Raw genomic sequence first — 24,153 nt, 5'->3', positions numbered from 1 at the left:
ATGGATGGTTGCTCTGCTCAGGACTGGTGGGGTTTTACATTGGGTGCAGGTGCCAGAACACTGCAAGCTCTGTCAGGGTTGTTGTGAGCTTTCAATTGATCTCATCATCTGCATGAATATGAATGCAAAACACAGAATGCATATTTCACTTTCTCCTTTCCAGGTCAATGGTGACATTCCACCTCGATTAAAAAAGAGTGCCCATGAAATAATCCTGGATTTCATCCGATCGCGACCTCCATTAAATCCGGTATGTAATCCAGTGGGCTTCTTTCCTAACAAAAATGTGGCTTTTAAAAGCATGTTTGTGTCCAGGGAACATGTTAAATATTATGTTTTCTGACACGGGATTTCAAAAAGATTGTCTTTTGTGTATAGAATGTGATATCTTAAAAGAACAGTGTGTAATATCTTGCACTACCAGTTAGCAGCTGTAATTACCAGCAGCCCTTTATCTCTGATAAATCATTATGAATTGGGGAAAAATGCAATCCTTTTTCCAATTTCAGTGAGTTTTACAATTAAGTGCATATAAAATCACATCACAACATTCCAAACATTTTTTTGAAAAAAAAAATGGAATCTACTTTCAAGGAAGGACTGGTTTACGTAGACGTGATTATCTTTATATCCCAAGGCGTCAGCAAGAAAACTGAAACCAACCCCACCACGGCCACGCAGCCTTCATGAAAGGATCCTGGAGGAAATCAAGGCAGAGAGGAAGTTACGTCCAGTCTCACCTGATGAGATCAGGCGCAGCCGGCTGGGTAAGCACATTGCTGGTTTTCACCTGCAGCATCCACAGAAAACTGCCCACATAAGAAGCAGCAATATTAGTGATACTTGTGCAGATTTCACAGAAGATAAAATTATTCTCGTCCCTTCAGAAAAAGAAGGAACCTACAGGCTTTGCTAGGGCTCTGCGATCTTTGTGCTAAGTTGTATTCAAAAATAAGATACTGTATCATTCAGCTTGATTCCCTTCAAGTTTTTAATGTAAGTATTATCTAAATTTAATGGCATTATATTGCTTGTTGCACATGACAGATTTGCTCAGAATGGCATTGGTGTTGCTTCTCCACAGTGCAATATTCCACACATGTCTGCAAGAATTCTTTACATATCTGTTTTTAATTAATTTTATTCTGTTTCCTGTTGTTATTGTCATCAATGTCCTTATCTTAATTTAAAATCTTTTATTTCATTTACTGAATCTATTGCTTTAATTTTGAATCCAAATCTTTGCTTCATTTTCTCAGTTATGGAACATGTGTTTGTATATATTTTCATGGCCAAATAGTTCAGACCTGCACTGCACAGCATTTCATTTCCACAGTGTATATTCAAGAACCTGCTATGAAATTCACCAATACTATGCTTTCCAACAATCAGCAATTTGCATTAGTTCTATGGTTCTGATGACAACAGCATGACAAATACTGTCTTACCTTGTGACTTACACTTCTTTAAGCGCACGGTATTTATCTGTGTCAGAAAAACTGACCTAGCTGGATTTCTGAAGAGCAAAAGTGGCATCTTATGGCTGAAATGCATGAAATAATCCACGTATGTACTCCCTGTCACTGCTTTTTGCAAAATATTTGTGCTTGCCATATGTGCTTAAAGGCACTGCTCCAGATTCAAGTGGATTGTGATGACCCATTGTCTCCGGAGAAAAACAATTTCATCAGTCTTGCTTTGTTGTGTTGTTTTGGAAGTGCTTGGTAGAGTTTGGTGAATGCTTGGGTGCATTTTTAAAAGCATGATGTTTTGAATATTGTTTCTTTGGGCCTTCCAATTTCTGGTTTGGATGCAGTTTGTGCTTGCTGTATCAATTAAGGTTTCTAATAGGCCTGGACGTTTTTCCAAATGTAGGAAGCTTGTAAAAATTTGGAATGGTTCCTTACTTTTCTTTCAAACACTCAATTTCAGTATTTGAAATGTTCTCCATCTGGGAACTATCATGTCCTCTCAGGGGCAGCAAATCTGATCTAATAGATCTTTAAAATTTCTGACTGATATAAATGACGTCAAACCCCTTTAGTAAACAGTTTCTAAAAACTGTTAAATTTTGGAGTATTACTGATTAGGACTTCATGTGCTGATTTCCCTCCAATGAGGGATACCTGTCTTCAACCAATTCTTCCCTTTTTGTTAAAGAATTAAATTTTTGAGGTTTTTTTAAACTATGGTTATTCCCCTTTAGTCCAGGGAATCATTTTTATTAAATGCCATATTACTGGAGGTTTAGAAGGGGATGCATTCACATTTTACTTCTCAAGTGTTTATTTGGTGCTGGCATGAAGAAGAAAAAAGAGCAAAGGCCTTGAAGATAATTTTCCTCATGTTGAAATACGAGGTTTTTTTCTTTCTCACATTGAAATGATTGTTATGTCCAAAGTTCCTTTTAGAATAAAACGTGTTTCTGCAAAATTGGGAATAGAGTAATGCTAGTGACGTTCAGTAGGGTACAAATAGATCTGCCATATAGTTTAGATGACCACTGAATGTAATTCAGTGTAACAGCGTGTAAGGTAATGAGACTTAAGGATTATGAATCTAAGTAGAAACACCATGTGGGACATTTGTGCCATCTGGATGCATAGATAAGGTTCTTAGGGACATGGTTTAGTGGTGGACTTGACAGTGTTAGGTTAACAGTTGGGCTCAATGGTCTTACAGGTCCTTTCCAACCAAAACAATTCCATGATTCTGTCATTTGTTGCTATTAAAAAGAAGGTGGAAAAAAAGAGCATTACAGTGAAATATTTGGGAGTATAAGGTATGTTGCACATGTGCCAGTTAGTGCCTGTTGCTCGATTGATAGCAGAGCACAACTACACTTGACTATTGAGGTGAGCAAGGCTGCACTCCTTCAGTTCCTCCTCTGTGACACGGGTGGACCTTTGGCACGTTTTCCCCGGCAGCCACAGGCCTTGTCCCTCTGCTCTGCACAGCACATGCTCACGGGTAAGATCTTCTCTACCCTGGGCTGCCAGGGCTGGCTGTTCTCAGTCTAAAACTTCATTGGAAATGGTAATTTAATTCTTGGTAGCTGTTCTCACAAAGGGAGAGGTTTGACTGGAGGAATTGGGGTGAGCTTTCAAATGACCTCATGAAATCATCAGAGTGAGCTAAAGAGACAAGCACAGCCTTGAGGTACATGTTCTTTTAATTAAAAGCATGGATTTGTGACTGCAGCAAGTTGAGTTAATGAAGCGTGGAGAAAGCTTTTTTTTTCAGGTATATGTTTTATCAACCTTCAGTTAGGACTCAGCATTAGGTGGTAAATACCCTTATGCTTTAAAATGTATTTGCCTTTCTGCTACCTTTGGACAAGGATTTAGATGCTGTTTCTGTACCTGTTGTCTGTGGCTGATGTTGTCTCGTTAATGAACTACAGGAAAAATACCCTGACTCCCAAATTTGGCTCTGAGACAACCACCTACTCTGTTCACCACATAGATTGGGGTGTCAAACTCATTTTCACCGGGGGCCATATCAGCCTCGTGGTTGCCTTCAAAGGACTGAATGTAATTTTAGGAGCAGTTACATTTATATAGTCCTAAAATTACATTTGGTCGTTTGAAGGCAACCGCGAGGCTGTTGCGGCCCCCGGTGAAAATAAATTTGACACCCCTGACATGGATCTGTTCTCATGAGCAAAACTTGTCCCAGCACAAACTTTTTAAAAAAATCTTTTAATGCAGTGGTATGTGAGTCTGACAGGCCCTTTCCTACCACTTTACATGTTTATCACCTGTCAAGTAAGACAGATAAGCTGATGTCAGTTTCGATGCATTCTTGTACATTCTCGTGGCTGGGCTTGGCCTGCTTACTTGAATTAATGCATTGGCATTTTGTTTTCAGTTGAGAAATATTTTGAGTGTCTGCTCCCTGAATTACACAGTTTAATTAGAAATATACATAGATATTTCCAGAAATAAAGAACATTTGACCACTTTCTTATCGAAGAATAAAATGGTTAGAGAATCAGAAAGATGAGGATAATACTATGAATACATTTTAAAGGCTAATTCCACCTAAGGTTTTTAAAAAGAAAAAGAATCAGCACAAATCACACTGTATTTGGCCTTTTTTCCCATCCTTTTCAAGGAAACTACTGTTCAAGCTTAGCTTGAGTGTCTCTCTTTATTAGTTTAATTATAATCATTGGAGATTATGCTTTAAAAAATTAGAAATATGTTTATTTCAGGTCACTGAAACTTGTGTGAAGTGTGGCTTTGTACTTTTCAGCTCTTTCTCTCCTCCATCTCTCGTTTCCCTCTCCCCTTTCTCTCTTTCATGGCGTTTTAATTGAAAAATATTCCATTTTTAAGATACTTGCCTCTTGTTTTGATATTTGATTTGTTGAATTCCAAAAATCTCATTCTAAAACTATACAAATACATTTATAACTGCTTGGTTTGCAAGTCTCATTTGTGCTACTATAGTTTTCAGACTTTGAGCTTTACTACAGTAAAGCAATAGTGTATCTGACACATTTTGGATTTAGGCAACAGAATCCAAAATGTCTCAAGTGGAGTTAATATTTTGTTTTCATTATCCCTTTGCTTTTCTAATAGCTGAATTGTTTTCTTTCTGTTGTTTTTGTTTCTTTTTTACAGCAATGCGGCCACTTAGCATGTCTTACAGTTTTGACTTGTCAGGTAAAAGGTGCAACAACACCTGACGTGGTTATTGTGCTTATTGTGAATTTTGTTCCATCTGTTTGTTGAATTCCCATTTTAAAAAGAAACTTGAAGGGATTCTTCCAATATATGGTCAGTGAAAATAAAAATTAAGATAAATTACTTACTAATACCTACATTTCCCTTGCCACAAAAGGATGCCTAGGTATAGGAAGCAACTGCATTTTACCTGAAATAGAATGCTAGAATTCCGTTTAAATAAATAACCAAAGTAAGGCGGCCCAGAGATATTCCAAACTCTAAAAAGGATTGCAGAATACAACATCACCTTTAAGTCTGATTTACCTATTTATTCATCTGACCTTAGTGTCTTTACACTCACTTTTTGACTAGACTATCTTTTGCAGAACTTCGTTTCTCACAAGGGTCCAAAAACTAGTTTTGAACTCATCTACCTTTCTGGATGTAATGAAATACACCTAAGAATACTGATCTAGAAAGGAACTGTCAGTTCTACTGAGTGTCTTTACAGTAAATGCTTTGTGAGTCATGAAATCAAAGACATTCACTCAAAAGAGGCTAAACCTTTCTTCTTTACTGATTAGCTGCTAAGGTTTGCTGGTAATACCTGATGCAGCAGATTCGATAGATTGGTCCTTCATGAACTATTTAATTTCAAATTTCCTTTTGGCGGGTCATTAGTTAGGACATGCAATAACTGTATGAACATGTTCTACTTCAAAGACAGCAATGTCAGAGAGAGCTTGTGCCCACTAGCCAGAAAATAAATCAAGTCCTCACTTATTGTACACTGGCTTCCCAGGATGCTCAGGCCCACAGACACAGTCATTGAGGCTGGAAATATCCTACATTAGCCTCAAAGGTCTGTCAGCTGAGGAGAGCTCTTATGCTAGCTCTTACCTAATTTTCCCTAAGCGACTCCCAAGAAAAACAGTCTCCAAATAAATCCATGCTCTCATTTTGTGAAGAAGCAACAGCAGCTGTACCCTTCCCTCTTCCAATTGCACATAGAAACATCTCATCTGCGACTTTTGCAGAGTTTTCATCCTCTGTTTCTCTGTGCAACCTGTCACCTCGTGTGCTTATTTTCTGACCTAAGTGCTAGCATATTGTGAACTAGAAAGACCACACAGAAGTTTTTTTATTACCATAATATAAAAAATGCAGTAGTTTTGTAGTATGGGAGTGAATGAAGTTCACAAGTGACCTGTGTGTGAACGTGGCTTCATGTTTTGGCTGAGCCAAGTAAAGAGCTTGTCCTCCTGTCAAGAGGCAAGGAGGGGGTCTCGATGCTCCCTCCCCCCCAAGCGTGTGATTCCCCCTCCCCTGTGCCAGGCCTGCTCATTTACTCACAAAATGACCTGGTTAAACCCATGTAGCCCAGGAGCAAATACTTTGTTGGTTTTCTGCTCTTTCAGTCATTTAAACCCTCTGACTATCTGATCAGATGATCCGAGGGCTGGCTGAGGACGGATGATGAGCACGGGAGGGAAGGAGGGAGCGACAGGCTCTCCCTGCCAGGGGCAGTGACAAGCTGTTAATCCAGCTCAAGCCCTTTTGTGAAACCTTACACTGGCATATTCTGCAGCTACTACAGCTGCCTGCTGGGATTCAAATTATGGATGTACTTGGTAGCATGTTTTACTCCACTGAAAGGTGAAGGGTCCTCAGGGGGTCAGAGAGCAACACAAACAGGCAAACTTCAGTTTTCAAAAAGTTTTGCTGCTTTCAGAAACACCAGAAGACCCTTCAGTTTTAAGACTATAAAACTGAATGTGCCAGTGACCAGCAAAAGGGAAATGTTCAGATCTGTCCTGCTACATGTGTTTGTTTGCTTCTTCTTTTGCTCTTTATTTCTAAGAATCCTAAGACATCATTTGTTTATATCCAACCAACATTTTGTAAAAGCTTTCTTCATAATCCATTAATAATTCATTACCATAATGTTTTTGTTTGAAAGAAGTAGCTCCATAGCAATCTATACTGGACATGGATTTGCTCTATTTGACTGACCATTGAAGAATTCTTCCTGTTTTCTTTATCCATCTTCCAAATGTGATTGTTTCTTTGTTTCTTTAAGTCATGTGGTTCTCAGCAAGTAGTATCATATGGCGTGACTGAGTGATCTGATAAATTGTCTGTAGAAGGAAACTGAGGATGATTAAAACATTCAAATTAGGTAGCTGTGAGACACCAGATGAGCAGTACAAGTGAACGAGGTGGGTTGGGATGTCAATAGTAAGCAGATAAGAGATACTTTTAAATGTTGTTGCTTTGTGTGCTTTTACTTTTTTCCTTAATTTGGAGTCAGGGAAGCTGTCCTGTGCTTTCATTCTGTGATCACCGTTTCCACACGCTTGCTTTTTCACTGCTTTCATTGTTTTCTGCTTTGATGGAATTGCTGTCATGGAAAAACACAAACCAGCTGAAAACCAGAAGTGTTTCCTACGAAGCACTAAAGGACAGGTGTGCAGGCTTTTATTGTGTTTGCTCTCTGCAACGGGGATATGATGCAGACCAACTCTGAGAAGACTTGAGCTGGCACCGAGCCGGTGGAGCTGGTGTGTCCCACTGCCCGGCTCCAGGCACCTGCCTGCTGCTGTCACCCCCAAGGGCAGCCAAGAGGTGCCTGGGACCTCCTTTCACACTGCTGTTTGCTACCGGTGGAACACAAGGAGCATGCAGTAACTACCTATAATGAGGCTAATCTGAGAGGTACTCAGATATCAACTAGGGACCAGGGCAATCGTTGCCGGCTTCTTCTAATAGAAACATAGCTTAAAAACAGCTTCACTTCTATGCGCAGCTGGAAAGACCAGTAATTCCCACTGTTAACTCTCAAGTTCCTACCTGAAAGCTGTATGCGTGACTGCTTTGGAGTTGTTACTTCAGAGACAGTTTGTGCATCTTGGGGGTGGAGGGGTGCAGGGAGAGAAGAAAAAGTGAGTGGAAATGTGTAAACCCAGACTTCACGGGGATTATTCCCGTTGTTCCCAGCCTTGCAAGGTGACATTTGTCACTGTTGGCTTTACATGGTCTGCGCCTCAGACCAGTGTGAGGAAGGAACTCCACCAGGTCCCAGTAATCGCTTAGTTCAGATAACACGATGAAAAATGTGTAGCAAACACCAGCGAAAACCTGGCAGTTTGCTATCCTGAATTATTAGTTCTCAGGTTTGACTTTAACAGCTAAGTCCATTGAAAGGAACAGCACACCTTGGTTACCACTGTTCATTATATAATCCTTCCCAGTATATATCATCATCATATACCTATATTCATTCTGCAAATCCATTTTAGCCTTTTAAACTCAGTGTAAAAATGATAAGGTTGAGGAGTACATTCGCTGTATAGAACAAAATCAGGTTTCTGTTGTCATTATTTGCCAAGGAGAGCTGGTTAGGAGGCAGACAGCATATGATTACATGAATACTGTGGTTTGCATGTAATCTGTGGTCTGCTTAATTCCTTGTTTCGTAAGAGACATAATCGTACATGTAAATAAAGGTGCATTTCATACTATCCTAGGGTGGGGTTTTTTTGTCTGCCTCTTCTTCAGGCTAATCAGGAAAGGCCAACACAAAGATGAAGTATCAAATTAAGCCCTTTTTCTTTAATTTGCCTGTTGTGATGATAGCTTAGAAGAAACTCAAAAGAAACCAAACATATCCAATTTGCAAGTACTATTCATTGTACTTGCTGCCTGAAAACATGGAGAAGTGACGCTCTCCCAGTGTGTCTGACTCTTTAATAAAATCTTAACCCCAGGGTGTTACTCACACAAGACCTTTTTTTTTTTAGCATAATTTGGATCATCTCCAAAACATTTAGATGCTGTATGAAACTAGAGATTGTGAAACTACTGCCCATTAAAAAAAAAAAAAAAGTTTTTCTTTCAGGGAATTGTCCATTAATTTCCTCTCTCATATTCATTTTTATAAGCATTAGTCTAATCGTTGCTCCTGACTTGTTTATCCTGATGAATTTTATCTTGTTTATGATGATGTACAATTATTTGCCACATAGTAACGTTTCTGTTGCCTGAGCACCTCACTAAAATAGCTTCAAGTAATTGCTTTTTGGACTGTATCTGGTAACAAATCCTGGTTTTAATTTTGGAACAAGTTATATCTGTTGAAATCTATTTGCTGAAACTGTAAAAGTTCATGATCTCTTCCTTAAATTATTATGATCCTTTTATTCAGGTATATCCAGTACTGTAAGTGCAGGAATGATAAACTGAACTCGAGCACTGTTGTCAAACCAGAATTTATAAATTGGATCATTTTCTGATTTTACTTTTGTAACAAATTTTTGGTTTATTGTTGTTTTATTTAGTGGTTGCAAGTTGTGAAAACACTTCCTGTGTTTTTTCTTTAGAGGAAAGAATGGTAGTAAATGACATTTCCTACTCAAGAGCCCTTCAAAACAAATACTGTGGGTTGTATTTTCAATTCACCTAAGCTTCCGTGGCATTTCAAGAAGACTTACAAACAATCTGTTTCTGAACAATTCATACATGTGCAAACTTAAATAACACCTGTTTGAGGCTTTGTCAGTAGTGGTTGGCTACATAAATTACCTCCAAAATGGATCAGAAATTTCCCTTTCTGGAGCCTAAAGAAATAGTGTCTCTTTTTTGTGGCGCTAGATAGGTGAAGACTGGCTTTACTTCCCAGAACAGAACCAAGAGCTGTTCTGCTGCACAGAATTCAAACCCCGTCTTAGTTGCACCAGGGGAGGTTCAGGTTGGGTATTAGGAAAAAAATCTTCCCAGAAAGGGTTGTCAGGCACTGGAACAGGCTGCCCAGGGAAGCAGTGGAGTCACCAGCCCTGGAGGGGTTTAAAAGGCCTAGAGATGAGGTTCTTAGGGACATGGTTTAGTAGTAGAGTTACATTATGCTTGGACTCGATGATCTTGAGAGTCTCTTCCAACCAGAATGATTCTATGATTCTAAATTCTTAGAAAACAAAACCAAACCCACAAACGAACAAACAAAAGCACAAACCAGAAAAGAACAGAAACTGGATATGTGTTATGAACTCCCATAGTGCTAAAGGATGTCTGGTGGATGTTCCCTCCTCTTGCCTTTCCCCAGAGCTATTATGTGGTTTATCTTTTGGAAAGAGGGCGATACTGTTGGCCTTCCCATAATTTTTATGGTGGTGAGTCCAACAATACTGGCAGGGCGTCCTTCAGCCTCCCTGCCACCGGGCAAGGGTGTCACCACCTGGGAAGCTCTTGTGAGGACGGACACCACCTTTGGCTGGCATGGTGGTGGTGCCGGGGCTGCACCGTCAGACGGTCTGTTCAGGAACTGCCCTGTGCAATGGAAAGACAAACCAAAGGTTTTTCGCTTGCTCATTTGGGAAAGCTGCCTCAATCGACTGCGCGCCAGCTAAATATGAGGTCTCAAGAAAAGTGGTATTGGCAGCAGGGCGGTGAGGCAGTTCAGGTTTTGTTTTCCTCCTGTTGCTTTCTGGGGTTGCATTGAGTGGCTGTTAGAGCAGGAATGCATTTGATGTGGAGGACGCCCATGCTGTACTCACAGAAATCCAGGAGGAAAATAACCGTGACCTATAAGCCATAGTGGTAGTCAGGACACCCATTAGCAAAGCCTTTGAAGATAGGAACTAAGGGTTAGAGAGTCGAAGTCTTTGATTGCAAGTCTTTGTAGGGAGGACCTGAAGGCAGTAATGACACTGTAGTACACAGATTCACAGGCTTGGAATGTCACCATGACTTTAATAGTCCAAATAATTGCCTTTTCTTATACTCCTAGTTGAAGGTATGATTTATAGAGGAACTGTAATACAACCCTTGTCCTTTCTAGCTCAGTTTCCAGCATTTAACAATAACCTCATTAATTAAAAAGGTATACTGATTTCACTTATTCCTCTTCTCATTCCTTTTCAATAGCTACTCTGGTGAGAATCTTGTAAAACAAATGTACTGCTGCAACTGGAGCTTTGTCTAGACCGTGTAGTTTTAGCTTACCTAGTGCAAGAATGGCTTTTATCAATGCAAATTGTGTTGTAGCAGCAGTGACTGTGTCTGTTTATACCAGGGCAACTGTGGAAGTAACTCCAAATGATGTGTAAGTACTTAATGTTGTTGGCACTGGGAGTATCTGGGTGATATCATTTCTCTGTCATAGTCCTCTCGGTAACCTGAGGTACGAGTCATTTGACCTTCTGTGCCTCTTTTTGCCATGTATGAGAATAATAACTTGTCATTACCCTAGCTTTAAAATACCTGGAGGTACTTTGTTATTACAAGACTGGGGAATGAGTCCTATAATTACATGGGTAGCAAAACACATTTGTAGAAAGACCAGATGCTTAGGCACACATGCAAATGGGAGATTAAAAGCTTCTCTTCCTTCTCCTTCCGACATAATTTTCTCCAGATTGGAATACTGCACTTTGAACTTTTACAGGGATAGAACTGATTTATCAGACCAAACTCTAAGCTCTCCTAAAATATCAAAGCTTAGGTCATTATCTTAATGTCTAAGCTAAGCTAGGTTAAGCACAGCAGACCCAATGCTTACATTACCCGAAATGCATCTTCATTGCACACTGGCAGAAATCCCGAGTAGTTTATCCAGTGGAGGTACATCCTTGTAAAACTCATGTAGATGAAAACAGAGCTAGAGCCTCATGTTTCTGCTGTTAGATGAAGACTTGACATCACAGGCATATTTTTAATACAAATGACCATGCAAACCTAGGAATTGTGCATCTTTTTGGTGAACGCTAGTTATTCAGCTCATTTTCATTCCTTTTCTGTATACTGCAGAATAAAGTGTAATTCTGTCCTCACAGGAAAAACAAGGTTTACTCCATGCTAAACCTCCTAATTTCTGTGTTGTGTTGTCTTCAGATTCACTGGAAACCTACTTGCCCAGATACAGCTGTGCATGCTTCTGATACTTGTATAGTTAATTATAGAGTATAAGTTGAAGGAAGAATATTTTCTGGCTTAACACCGGGTTGTTTTTTTTAAGTCGATTGGTATTAGTCTGAGGTTGGTTTTTAGTACTGTGCACTGCTGCTTTTTTCCACTGCCTTCATTCTTTCATATTGCTTCTATAACACAAGCCATTGCCTATAGTTCTCTGAGAAATGCATTGCTAAAGTAAAATAATTGCACACATATAACTATCACGATATTTTTTTTTCTTTTGTGTGTATTGCTTTGACAGTAAGATTTGAGAAGGCAAAATAAAAATTGTTCTGTTTCTTTTGGTAGATGTAGCTACTCCAGAGGCTGGAAGAAAATTGTTGGATGCCTCTGTAGTGAACGGTGGCCCGGCACCACAGGGAAAGCAGAATGGGGCCACGCAAGTGACAGTACAACGCAAGAGACTCCTTAAGGCTCCCACGTTGGCTGAACTTGACAGCTCAGATTCAGAGGTAAAAAATCAGAACACAACTTGCTTCGCGATTCGTCAGAATTGAGTCTTATTCCTTAATTTGCTGAGCTGATCAGGTGAGAAGTGACTTTGCAGACTATGATCTGAATTTTCCGTGAGTGCTTTGTCAACCCACAAAACTTCAAAAATATTAGATCAGACCTCAAAAATGAGAATATTCTTTAAGAAGGTTAAATGCTAATTTTGGCCTCGAACCCAGTATTTTCTTGTTTTTTTCTGAATGTCCACAGTGTATATGCAGCAATTATGCTTTTGGGAATGCAGGCAAATGTGTTGCACCCTTCTGGCACCTGTGCAGGAGCTGTCACTAAAGCTGTCACAGCCTCACTGTACCAGCTGTTAAATAAAGAGCATCAGCTGTGCCAGGGGGGTTGCAGTTTGGTGCAGATGTCGGTTGGTTTGCTATAGAGGCTTGGGAAGTACCACCCAACAAATGTTTCACTTAGATGGAGAAATGACTTTGAATCCATCCTGTCTCAAATGGAGAGTTAAAGATTTTTTTTTAAAAAAAGGCATAAAAAGGAGAAAAGCTAAAAAAAGCTGTCTAGTTTAAAAGCTGCATTACACGTGACCCTCAAGAAGTACCAACATTACATCCTCAAGAATGAGCTTTGTCTTCTGCACCAGTAGCAGTATTAATTGAATTTGGACCTTTCTGAAAGGGAAACTGCCTGGAAAGCCCATGCAGGCAAGGTTTATTCACAGAGGCTCATTTTAGCCTGGGGAAAGCAGCCTTCCCTGACTCTTTCTTTCTAGTAAAAGGGGAAGGAGGAGTTTCCTGACAGGGCACTTACAGAGGCGCCTAAGCTGAAAGATACAAGGCTGGGTGGAAATATATGTGAGGAGAAATATATTTTTGCATACTTTCTTGATCTGTGAAAGGTTGACCCTCTTTGTATTAGGAGTTATCTTATGGGTGACTTGTGTGGGTGCATAATTTGGTGCATCTGTTCTGAAGGCAGAAGAGATTTGCATTCTGAAATCTCTCAGCAGTCTTTAGAATTACAATAGAGGCTATATCAGGTTTTATTAATATGAATGAAGCTGGGCAGGATGCAGGAATATAAGACCTGTCAATGAGAGTTGGATCTTGAACTTGCAGCTTCCCAGCTTGTAGCTTGGTATATCCTGAAGCTAATGTAGCATATTTCATACGGAAAAATGAGCAGAAGTCACTAAAAGGAAATTCAGTAAAGGGAGACATGAAGTGATTCTTATAGGAAGGAAAAATAAGATGTCTGACTGTGACTATTGATTGGAGAATACTGTGTAGGCAAGCAAAGTCATATAGAATAAGCCCTAGAACATAACAGCAAAAGAGGAATTGAAAATAAATCAGCCACATCGAGCTGTCACAGAGAACAGATGCTGTACTGGTCAGAGTCAACAGAAGTAGCTGGTGAAACAAATAAGACGATTAAGATGCTCAGTAGAATACTGGTTAGGGCTCAGGAGCAGTACTAGAGTAGTGTATATAAACACACTGAAGGGAGTTCGGGTGAAATTTTCAAACCTGACAAGGAGAGTAGGCCAGAGAACATTTGAAGAAAGTGAGGATAACTTTTGTCCAAAATGTCCTATTTCTTTCCTGACTTACTTTGTCTCTAACATACAGAAGAGCCTATGTGTTGTCCTGATTGCCTATGAATGACTTGGCCACCTCTTTGCCTACAATTTGAATGGGGCTTAACCTATTTAGAGTTACTCACTGGGAGTTAAATTATGACTGTGTTATGCCCTAAATTACAGGCTGCAAGAATCTGTACTGCTGAGCTGTGGACCTCCAAATGAGCTATGATGCAGATGCTTTTTTTTTCTTTGCATCCTCTCTGTTCTTCTTTCAGCTGTGTTGTGATGCAGACTATACCCGAACACTCAGTATTTCCAGCCAGAGGTGAAAGGAAGGGTCTGATACAGCCCTGTGCCCATTTGCTGGCAAAAATGAATATTATACAATCCTTTCCTGCTTTCTGTCCATAATTCCTTCTGCATCACCACTAGAATCACAGTTTCAGAAGGGGAGCCAGAAGTGCCATTTTGCTTGATGTGGCTAAAAGAAGTGATTTTTGATATAGGTATAAAAATGTTATCTTCCTAACGAAGCTAGAGCTGTATGGACAAAAATCACATCAGTAACATATTCAGATGTTTTAAGGTGATGCCTTTAAAGCTGCAGCTTTCTCAGTACATGTAAAATTCTAGTTTTTTAGCTCTCTGTGGAGAAGTGCACAGTCCCATATGTTGGGTTGATCCAACCTCAAATGTAAAATGTCAGATAGTCTACCGTAATAGTCAACAGTTACTGTATTGATATGAAGAAATGTGTTTGATGGTTCATCAGCACTTCCTACACAAGTTTTCATTCTCAAAAAAAGCCTTCAATGTCTGAGAAATTGTAGGGCAGTAATAGCATTCTCGGTGCCTGCAGTTGTGTACAGAAAAAGTAATTTGAAATTACAAACCAGGAATACCTGTTGTCTATTAGGGCGATATGTCAAATTTAGCATACTTCTGCCTTCCATTCTGCCTGTGTTTGTTGTTTATACTTCCTATGTTTTATACTTAGCCATTGGCTCTGACAGTTCATTCCCTCTCATTCTTTAGAATAAGAAGTGTGGCTCCTGGAATCCTTCTTGTAGGTCTTTACCATAGAGAAGCACCTTACTCCTCTATTTTTGTCCATTTCTTTCACTCTGTTTTTTTCAAGACTCCTGGGCCACTGGAATAGCCAGCATTGAGCCATTACTAATGAAATACCTAGAAATCTTTCACAAAAATGGGAGCAACATGGAGGCATCTGTGTGCTGCCTGCTTTCACAACATGTGACAGACATCATGTCCATCTCGAGTTCAGAAGTGGAATGAAGGATGGTCAAGAGCTATCTTTCCACTGAAAGCTGGCAGTTAGCAAAATTAGACGGACATGTGAAACATTTCTGTAATACCTACTTTACAGCTTTATGTTAAAATATGTATAGGCTTTTGGTATTTTCAGTTGTGCACCTTGTTTTGTTTCTCTTCTCCCTGTGCCAGTGTTTGAGACACAGAAAAAACAGAAGAAAACGGAGAACAAAAAACCACAGGAAAGCATGTAAACAAATTCAGTGCACGGGCTGTTGCCTGAATCGTGATTCAGTCTTTTGTAAAACTCTACAAGCCTAAGATGCCGACAGCTGAAGCACTTCTAATTTTTGGTCAGGACTAGGTAGGGTCCCACAGAACAAGAGACTTCTCTAGAGCAAGGATTGCTTGGATTGTGCTCGAGATGGGTGTTCCTCCCCTAGTCCTCAAAAAGCTCTCTCCGAAGCCCTGGCTGCTCTTCATTCTTCAAAACAAGCTGGATGGGACCGTGGTTATGCTTTTTTTACTCGACACCTACTTAGTTCTTAGTCTTAGCTTCTTAGCTTCTCTGCCAACGGGAAAGTAAGCTTCCACTCAGAAGAATTTGACTTCTACAAAGTGAAAAGTTTAGTAATTCCCTTTGCACAGAGGTTTTTCTCCTTCACAAGATTTAAATGTTTAACTCTACACTTGTGAACACTGTTGCACCCCTTCTAGAGAGCAGTGCATCCAGTTGTCTTACAAGGTCTTCAGTGTTTTTTGAAGGCAATGGTGCAGCATGAAGCAGTGGTCTGCAAAGCTGTCTGAACTGGCTCTTAGCTAAACTGTCCTGATTTCTGGAAGTAAAACAGCTGATGTAGCTAAAGGTGCTGCTCAAACTTCCGAGAGCTTCCCATCACAACGGTTTTGTGGGCTCACGCTTGATTTGGTTTGGAATCTGAGCTGGTTTGGGTCCCTTTGCAAGACACAGCGTTGTGTCACATGTTTGGAAACAGCGTGCACCAGTGTCCTCGCATACAACATATACCCTTGAGCATGATGTACAGATCACCTGGTGGGAGTTTGTAAGGGCCTCTGTCCTGTGATGCATGGTGCTCACTGAGGTGATCCTGCCAGCTTTTCTTTTCTGACTCACTGTTACCAAAGAGGACCATCTTTCAGCCAGTGGAGGTTTTCCTGCTTGTACTTCCCATGACTAAGGAAATCTGTAAGGGAGAAGCTCAGTCACTGGCTGGATTTTAGAGCAGGTCACTTGTTTGATCTGTAAATCTCGACAGCTTAAATGATCTAAGTCTCCTTGGTTAAAAGCGTTCACGTTAGAGCTAAAGAGCATTCACACTCGGTCCTTCAACTCTACTCCTTTGGGAGGCTCCTGTGATGATCTGTATCTTGCTGATATCTGGTGGCTGAAGACAGAAGTTTCAGGTGAAACCAAAAGGGTTTAATAATTTGGGCGGTGTAATGCTTTAGATAGCTGAAAGGTGTTAGTCAAAGCCTGTTTCACTTTCATTTAGTTTGCAGGAATTGCTGTTGGCTGTTGTGATGAAACACATAATAAATGAGATGTCTTTTCAATGCAAAGAAAGGATAAATGCACCCAGATTAGGGATTAGAGAACAATGCAGCAGAGATCAGATTAATTTCTCCTTGCCCGAGTCACTTGTATGAGTGGCTCTCATTCCTTTGGAGATCAAAGAAATCCAAGTGCTGGTTGCTTGCTAGTGCAAGATAGAAAGTTGAGTTAATGTATCTCCTGTAGCTGCAAATCCTTAGAAGTCCTTGAATACAATGAGGAAAATCAACAGGTTACAGTGGATTCATGCACCGCTCTTTTGGTCATGTTCTTTCATGGGATAGTTAAATACACTGAATTCCAATCATGTACCATTTATTCCAGTTTCAGAAAAAAAGAAAAAGAGCATTGAAAATCCCATGTACTCACTCTTGCAGTGTACTCCATGTTTTTCTCAGAACTTCTAGGGCGGGAGTGTCAAACTCATTTTCACGGGGGGGCACATCCGCCTTGTAGTTGTCTTCAAAGGGCCAAATGTAATTTTAGGGCTGTATAAATATACCTACTCCTACGTTTATACAGTCCTTAAAATTACATTTGGCCTTTTGAAGGCAACGCAATGCTGATGTGGCCTCCGGTGAAAATGAGTTTGACAGCCGTGTTCTAGGGCTTTGAGTGATGGAACAGTGCAAAATACCTTGGATAGCTTGTGATTTCTGTGTGCTCAGAAGCAGCAAGAGAAGAAAAAAAATTCTCTTTCTTTTCCTCTGGCCTCACAGGAGGAATCAGTGCACAAATCAGCAAGTAGCAGCAGCATCTCCCCATCGCAAGCGGAAGACCCCTCTCAAGAAGGCACCAGCAGCAGAAAGAGTGAGTTTCCGTGAGAGAGCCCAGTGGCTGCTTTTACACACTTCTATTGTCTTCTGTTCTATGAACTTCGCCTGAAACTTCTATGGAAAGTTGAAGCTGAGTGTTATTAACAGAATAAATTTCTAAATCTGAACCCTAGAACCTGCTGAGTAGGTCAAATATAATGAACAATTGAAGGGCATTAGCCTCCACTATATGTGAGTACCTGTGTGAAACAGGAGGTTTCATCCTTGATGTGGAACTGTAGAAGAAGTCACAAGTCAGTGTGGGGTAGTTTAGCGACATCCATCTTGTACAATAATTTGTTGCTGCAGAAATACATTCTAATGTAAGACAAATTTAAATGTTTCCTGCAAAAGCACATAGCAATCACCAGTAATTCTCATAAGTAGTTGCTGGGAAGAGGGGAGGATCTGATGTGTTTGTTTGTTTGTTTCAGGCATAGTTATGTGTGTTTACTGTGCAACAATATTTTTCATTTGTTTCAAAGTGTTTCAGTGTCACTGGAGAGGTTTTGTAATGAAACAGGTAATCTGTGCATGTATTTTCTGTGCACTGTGGTGAAATAAGTAGAACAAGCCAATACCCTGACACACTGAATTTATATGCAGTGTTAACTGGACAGTAGCATGCCTATATTTGCCAGATTTATGAGTTTTCCTATTCTCTCGATCTGTAAAATGTGATACCTCTCTTGAAGATGCTCTGAGCATGAACATGTAACTTCAGCCACCAGTAGTGGGAATTCTAGCAAATCAATGGCTGATTTAAGTACTGGGCAATGTTATCCAACAGTCTGTCTTACAAGAACTAATTTTTTTATACCGATTGAATCTTTAGTGCCTCCGAAATTCTTGCCCATATCATCTACACCACAGCCTGAGAGACGGCAGCCACCTCAGAGACGACACTCCATTGAAAAGGAGACACCAACCAATGTGAGACAGTTCCTACCACCTTCAAAACAGAGCTCCAGATCACTTGTAAGTGGAGTAGGTGGTAGAAGAGAGAAAAAGAGGCATGCTAAGAGTATAATGAAAGTTAAAACGTGGCTTCAATGTGATTAGAACTTAAAGAAAACTCCTCAATGCAGAAACAGCCCTTGGCTACTAAAGACATTTTGAAGTCAAGATTTGAACTTTGCTTCTCTAGCGTATTTATCCAAAATCCCAGGTACAGGTGCCTCAGAAAACATTTGCACTGCGATTAGGACTCTGGGTAAAGCCATGTGCCTTGATTTTATTTCAGAATGCTACCAAACCAGACGAACTTCACCTTACTGATTTTCCATTTGAATAGAGACAATTCCAAAGCAGAGGATCTATTTTGGGATTTGGGGGAATTTTTTAGTTGCTGAAAGTATTTTAGTTAACGACTGAATGAATGGAATGGTTTCTTTTCTTCCCACCTTAAGAACATACATGATAATGTTTATACATGTGAAAGCTCTTTCAGTAATCCAAATCAAGGTTTTTCTGTGTCACTTTGTTGAAGTTACTGAGGCAAAAACCTGTATTACTGCTTGAAAAGAAAGTACAGTACATTTGATCAATTAGCCTTAATTGAGAGCTGTTTTCCAACAGAGTATAAAGAGCAAAGGGTATGAAATCCTGGTTCATTTATGCTGTGATTAGTGCTTTGTAATTTCATACAGGTTATGTTCCTCATCTCTTTTCCTACCAGCAGGGTTTTGAAGTATGCCCCATGAGGTGCTGGTGAATAGAGAAATCGATAAACACATCCTAGTTTTAAAAGGAAGGGAATAGACACTTGCCCTGTTTTTTAGTGCAGTGGTATTAACAGACTTTGAAGATTGTTCTTGTTGGCCCAAGAGATGGTGGCTGGGATCCAACCCTATTAAGTGATGAACCTGAACGGTAACAAAAATCTCCAAATATTCCCACAACATGCTTCCTCCTCTTCTTTTCTGACAGTCTGCCACATTTTGTTTGTTATATCCTTCAATTTAGAATTTAGTTTCTCTTTCCAGGTGAAGGCCAGGTAGTAGCATGTTGATAAGCGCACAGCACAAGTAGAAGTGAACTTGGAGCAGAACATATTGCACTAGAACCAAGCTGCAGGGTTCCTTCAGTGTGTGTTTGAAAACACTGAAACACTGATGGAATGGGCTATCATCGCCTGCCACACTCACTGCATGTGGAAGCACGAGTTTTATTTTCCGATGGGCCCAGAGTCATTCATGAACATGTTGTTTAAGGGAAGAGGGGAGAAAGCTTTATCTGTTACACTGATGCTTTTGCTCCATCACGCTTTTAGTGTATCTAAATATGTTACACCATAATGCTGATCTTATATCATGTATTTGACGGCATCATGCAACTTAAAAATCTTATCTATGAAGCCATTATTTTAAATAGGTCAGCCAAGTTCTTAACGGGACCTTTTTGACCACTTGAGTATTTTCCTTCTGCCAGTCAGTTCACTGACATACGCCTAGAAAAACAGATACAAAATAAAGCTATTGCAGGAAAACTAATGCGATTATTCCGCTTCCCCTTAAAAATTCTAAAGGCAAAGGGAGAAGAAGGCATTAGATAAGTCAGGCGAATATGGGAACACATGAGAAGGGTTTTACTAGTTTCTTTTGTGCTTGGGGTTTTTTTGTGTTTTGTATTGTTGCTTTTTTGTGTTGTTTTGGTTTTTTTTTTTATTTTTTGTTTTTTAATCTTCAGAACACTGTCACCTAGCTTGGTTTTGGCTACGAAGTGAGAAACGAGGCAAATCAGCAATGAAATTATGTTCTGTTAATAAGAACCGATTTTATTTGATACCTAGAGAGCTAATTCTTTAGCTTGGCAATAGTGCCCTCTAGGGTGTGACAGCCAAGTAGCACAATGCTTTGTTTTTTAGTTCTGGTCGATGGTTTTTGAGATGCTGGCACTGGCCCAGTTCCACACTTCGGCTTATTGCAAGACCTTCCTTCCCCGCAGAGGTGCCAGCCTCTTTCTGTGGGTGCTGCATATGGAACATTGACATTCCTGGAGCGAGCGCTTCTTAATAAGTGTAGAATATTATTTACTTTTCATTCGACTTCACACTTCTTCATCCCTTCCTCCAGGACTGATGGAGTTTCATTTCTTATCAGCTGCTCCCATGACCGCAGTTTCTTTCCAAGGTGAAAGAGAGCTCGTCAATAAATAGCCAGTGAAAACAGGCAGGAGTTTGCTACAGTCTCCTGTCAGGATTAGCAAGGAACTGGTCTGTCTTGCATACTAATGATGGTTTTGTGAGCTGGCATCTCAGCAGACAGAGGGAGTTAGACCTCAGGAGGTGGAGAGGGGAAACAGGTTTGGAAAGAGGCCAAACACAGTGCTATTGGTGTGTCGCCCTACCAGCACTGCATGGACAGGCAGGGCAGCTCTGCGATTTTTCGGGTGGTCGTCCTGGTGGTGTGCTCGCTGTAGTGAGCTGACTCAGTGCTTAATCGGAGAGATGAAGCCAGTGTCCTGAGATGTACATATGAATGCCTTTGTAGTCTGTTTGCTTTTAAAATTATTATTATTATTATTATCATTATTAATTTTTCATGAGCCAGAGGACCAAAGCTAATGGTTTCGTTCATGCACAGCATTCGCTTCTCTGCTTCCTATCTATTGTTCAGGTTCCTAGGATAACCAGTTTATTTCCAAGGATGACTTTCAGACCACTTTTTTCAACTATGCAAACAGCTTCTCTGCTCAGCTCTCATCCCGTTGAAGCAGCCATGTGCGGGGTGGCAGGGGCTATGTACTATCTCTGTGAGAGAGCTTTTGCCAGCAGGTGGAAACCCGCAAAGGTTTGCCTCTTTTTGCTGGCTTTGGAAATCACCTTCACTAGCATGTTCCCTCCTTAGGGGAGCACTTCCTAAGCTGTGGCAAGAATTAAAGCTTAGGCTGGGACACTGCACCTGATTGACATTGATTTCAATGTGTGAAGGATATTTGTGTGTCTTCAATCACCTCACGGGGAAAAGAAATCAGTTCTGAAAGGACAGCAAACTAAAAATGCAACATCACAAGATTATCAATGGGACAGACCTTAAATGTTAGGGCACGTGAAGATCCTGCAGCAAAAATCCGGCAAAACTATTGGAATCCTTGGACTATGTTGAAAATAATGAGGTTTTATGTTTCTACCAAGATACATTATGTAGAATGGAAGGGCATTTGCAATCTGTTTTACTTGAAAACCTACATATGATTCCAGTCCTCAACATACTTACGTATCAGAACTTGCAGAATAACAAATAGCCTCATACCAGGGAAAGGAAATCCGCTAAAGACAAAAGCTAATTCATTTACCCCTATGTAGAACTGAACATGAACAATTTAATTTTTTCCTTCTTTTTCTTGTCCCAACCAGTAAGTGAAAGCATGAGACCTGTTGCAGTAGAGTTTATATTTGAGATATCTAGCTGACTTCTTAGAAACTTTTTAGCCTGCAAAAGCAATGAGATTTTAGATTGCTTGACTTAATTGTGAATTGCAGAATTCAGAGGCAAATCCAGCACTTGTTCATATTGCAATTTACTAGTGCAGCTCATTTGAATGCCTAGTGACGTCCTTTAATGAGAAGTTTGACAAGGAATATATTAGTGTAAAAGTGTGTTAGTCGTAAGGACCTACTAGGTGTATGTATGCTGAGAACGACCTACAAAGCACTTTATTTCACATTATGGATATGTAATTCTTACTGCCTGCTTTTCCTGAGTTAAAAAAAAATTACACATATACGCCTTAAGCTATTACAATGTATATAAGATGATTGCACAGTCAAAGTTTTAGGCCAATTTTCATGAGGATTATGAAAACGTCAAGTTCAAAATAGTATTTTTAAGTAAGATTTTTTTCCCTTTAAAAATAAGAATACTGACTTGTCTTTAATATTAAATTGAATATTGAATACAATTCCAGAAAATCAACACCATCCAAACCACATTTTATCTTTAGTATGTTCTGTTGTGTGCAAGTGTTGCAGAGAGCTGAAGTTCTCTCACTTGGAGCTGCCTAATTTGGGTGCAGATTGTTGTTGAAAGTTTGAGCAATAACTCCAAAGCATCATTGTTTAATGAAGTTTAGTCAGTGCTTAGCATAATTTTAATTCATTTCAATGCCTTAGAGGTAGTGTTGAAACAGAAGATTTTCTTGTGTCCTTATTTCTATTCCCAAAAGGGGAAAAAAAAAAAAATCAAGCCGTTTTCTGAAATCAGCATCATATTTATCTCTCATTTAATGTTGCATTAACATTTTGTTGTCCTTGTGTAACCGCTGGAATTAAAACATTAGCATTTAAACATGTGAACATTTTCTATGTTTCCCCTGTTGCCTGCCAGCTCTTTCTATTTGCTTTAGCGATAATCGTTTCCGATAGGTACAACAAGAGGCCCACACTATTCCCCTAGTACCTGCTCTACACCTTTAGCAGATCCGCAGCCTTTCTCCCCAGGAGCGGTAATTCCCCAACATCATCACTCTGTAAATTAAAGGAATTGGGCGTTCGTGAGGGGGAAGGAAGAGCTCCAAGTAAGAAATGTATTTCTAAAGGACTTAAAGCTCTGACCGATTGACGACGAGCATTCAGGCGGCCTCATTCACCTCGGACAGTTTCTCTTGGTCTCCCACGGTGCAGGATCGCGGGGTTTTTGCCGGCATTGTGCGTGTCCCGCTTTCCCACCCCCGGCCAGCGGCCGTGCCTTCTCCATGGCGAGGCAGTTGCTATGGGGAAAGCCCAGAAACAGAGCCCTGAGAGCTGCTGCTGAGCTGTGAAGTCTGATCATAAGAAACACAAAGTTGTTTTGGTTTGGCTGTGCAGTTTTTACACCTCAGAGCGAATCGCAGTTGTTTTTCACGTAGTTTTTTATTTCCTAGAAAAATAGTTACTCTATACCCCCAAAGGTTTAGCTGGCAAATCTAACAAAGTTAACTCAATTCTAGTCTTTTGTGGGGTACCTTAAGCAGGGTGAAGTTTCTTTGTGTTCCCTTTCTAGATAGGTAAGACAACAGTTTTTAAAAATGTGGTGGTTCCTAAATGCTAATGTTTGCCAGGTCTGCAACGTAGAAAGATTATCTTTGTAATCTAACGGAAAGACAGAACCGACCTCTGAGTACATGGAAATGAGCATTTCACTACTAATCCAATTCATCACTTCAATTTGTAAACGGGATCTCCGACCTGTCAGCCACATCTTTGTGTTTGCAGGAGAAATTTCCCTCAGTTATTCAGAGAGAATTACGGGTCATTGTCATTACCGCCCAGCAGCCCCTCTGGGCTGACTGAAAAGGTTCGCTGAGCATAAAGCCATGGGAGTTCCCACAGAGGTTTCTGTCTTTCTGTTGGAAATGTCTAATCAACTACAGGGCTGGATTACAAATTGGGTTGGTGCTTTTTATTCTCTGGTACCAAATTCAGGAGTTCTCAATATTCTCCTAAATGCTGCAATACAGAACAGACACAAAATGTTATAAGTGGGGAATTGTGTTGTTAGTTTGAGTCTCTGTCATTAATAATGCAACACTGGGTAACCAGTTCTCCTGCTTTATATTTGAAGATTATTCTATAAAGATTAAATAGCTGTTGTTACTTTCCTGGGGGAGAAAGGAGAACTTTTTTGCCTGAACTGCTGTAAACTTTTTGTAGTCTTGGTGGGATTCTGATTGTGTGAGCACCAAGATGTGGTACCACAGAATAAAAATTTCTGCTAGAATGGGCTACTAACAACTTTCCTTGGCCACTCTGGGCACCACAAAGTCTCAGAGAAATTGCGTTGTCTTCAAACAATATACTTAATAGTGATACCATCTGCCAAATTACCTTTTCCC

The 24,153-nt window shown here is 40.1% G+C and overlaps 1 protein-coding gene across 3 annotated transcripts in view; it reads left to right on the top strand.

Moving 5' to 3' along the window:
• Nucleotides 1-24,153, top strand: part of SPIRE1 (spire type actin nucleation factor 1) — a gene marked incomplete at its 3' end in the record, with an annotated part of 129,038 nt that overhangs the window by 100,095 nt on the left and 4,790 nt on the right. For 2 of the 3 annotated variants that reach the window (XM_080338847.1, XM_080338846.1), the window contains 5 exons: nt 164-250; nt 638-767; nt 11,928-12,091; nt 17,245-17,335; nt 18,176-18,318. In XM_080338847.1, coding sequence (XP_080194973.1) covers nt 164-250; nt 638-767; nt 11,928-12,091; nt 17,245-17,335; nt 18,176-18,318 — 615 coding nt within the window. Of the gene's footprint in view, nt 1-163; nt 251-637; nt 768-4,628; nt 4,671-11,927; nt 12,092-17,244; nt 17,336-18,175; nt 18,319-24,153 lie in introns of all 3 variants that reach the window. The other variant, XM_080338845.1, reaches the window with a different exon arrangement.

The sequence above is a fragment of the Nesoenas mayeri genome (assembly GCF_963082525.1).
Source record: "Nesoenas mayeri genome assembly, chromosome: 2".
Taxonomy (NCBI): domain Eukaryota; kingdom Metazoa; phylum Chordata; class Aves; order Columbiformes; family Columbidae; genus Nesoenas; species Nesoenas mayeri.
Note: the sequence above shows the minus strand (reverse complement) of the source record. Positions and strands in the feature narration are given on the sequence as shown.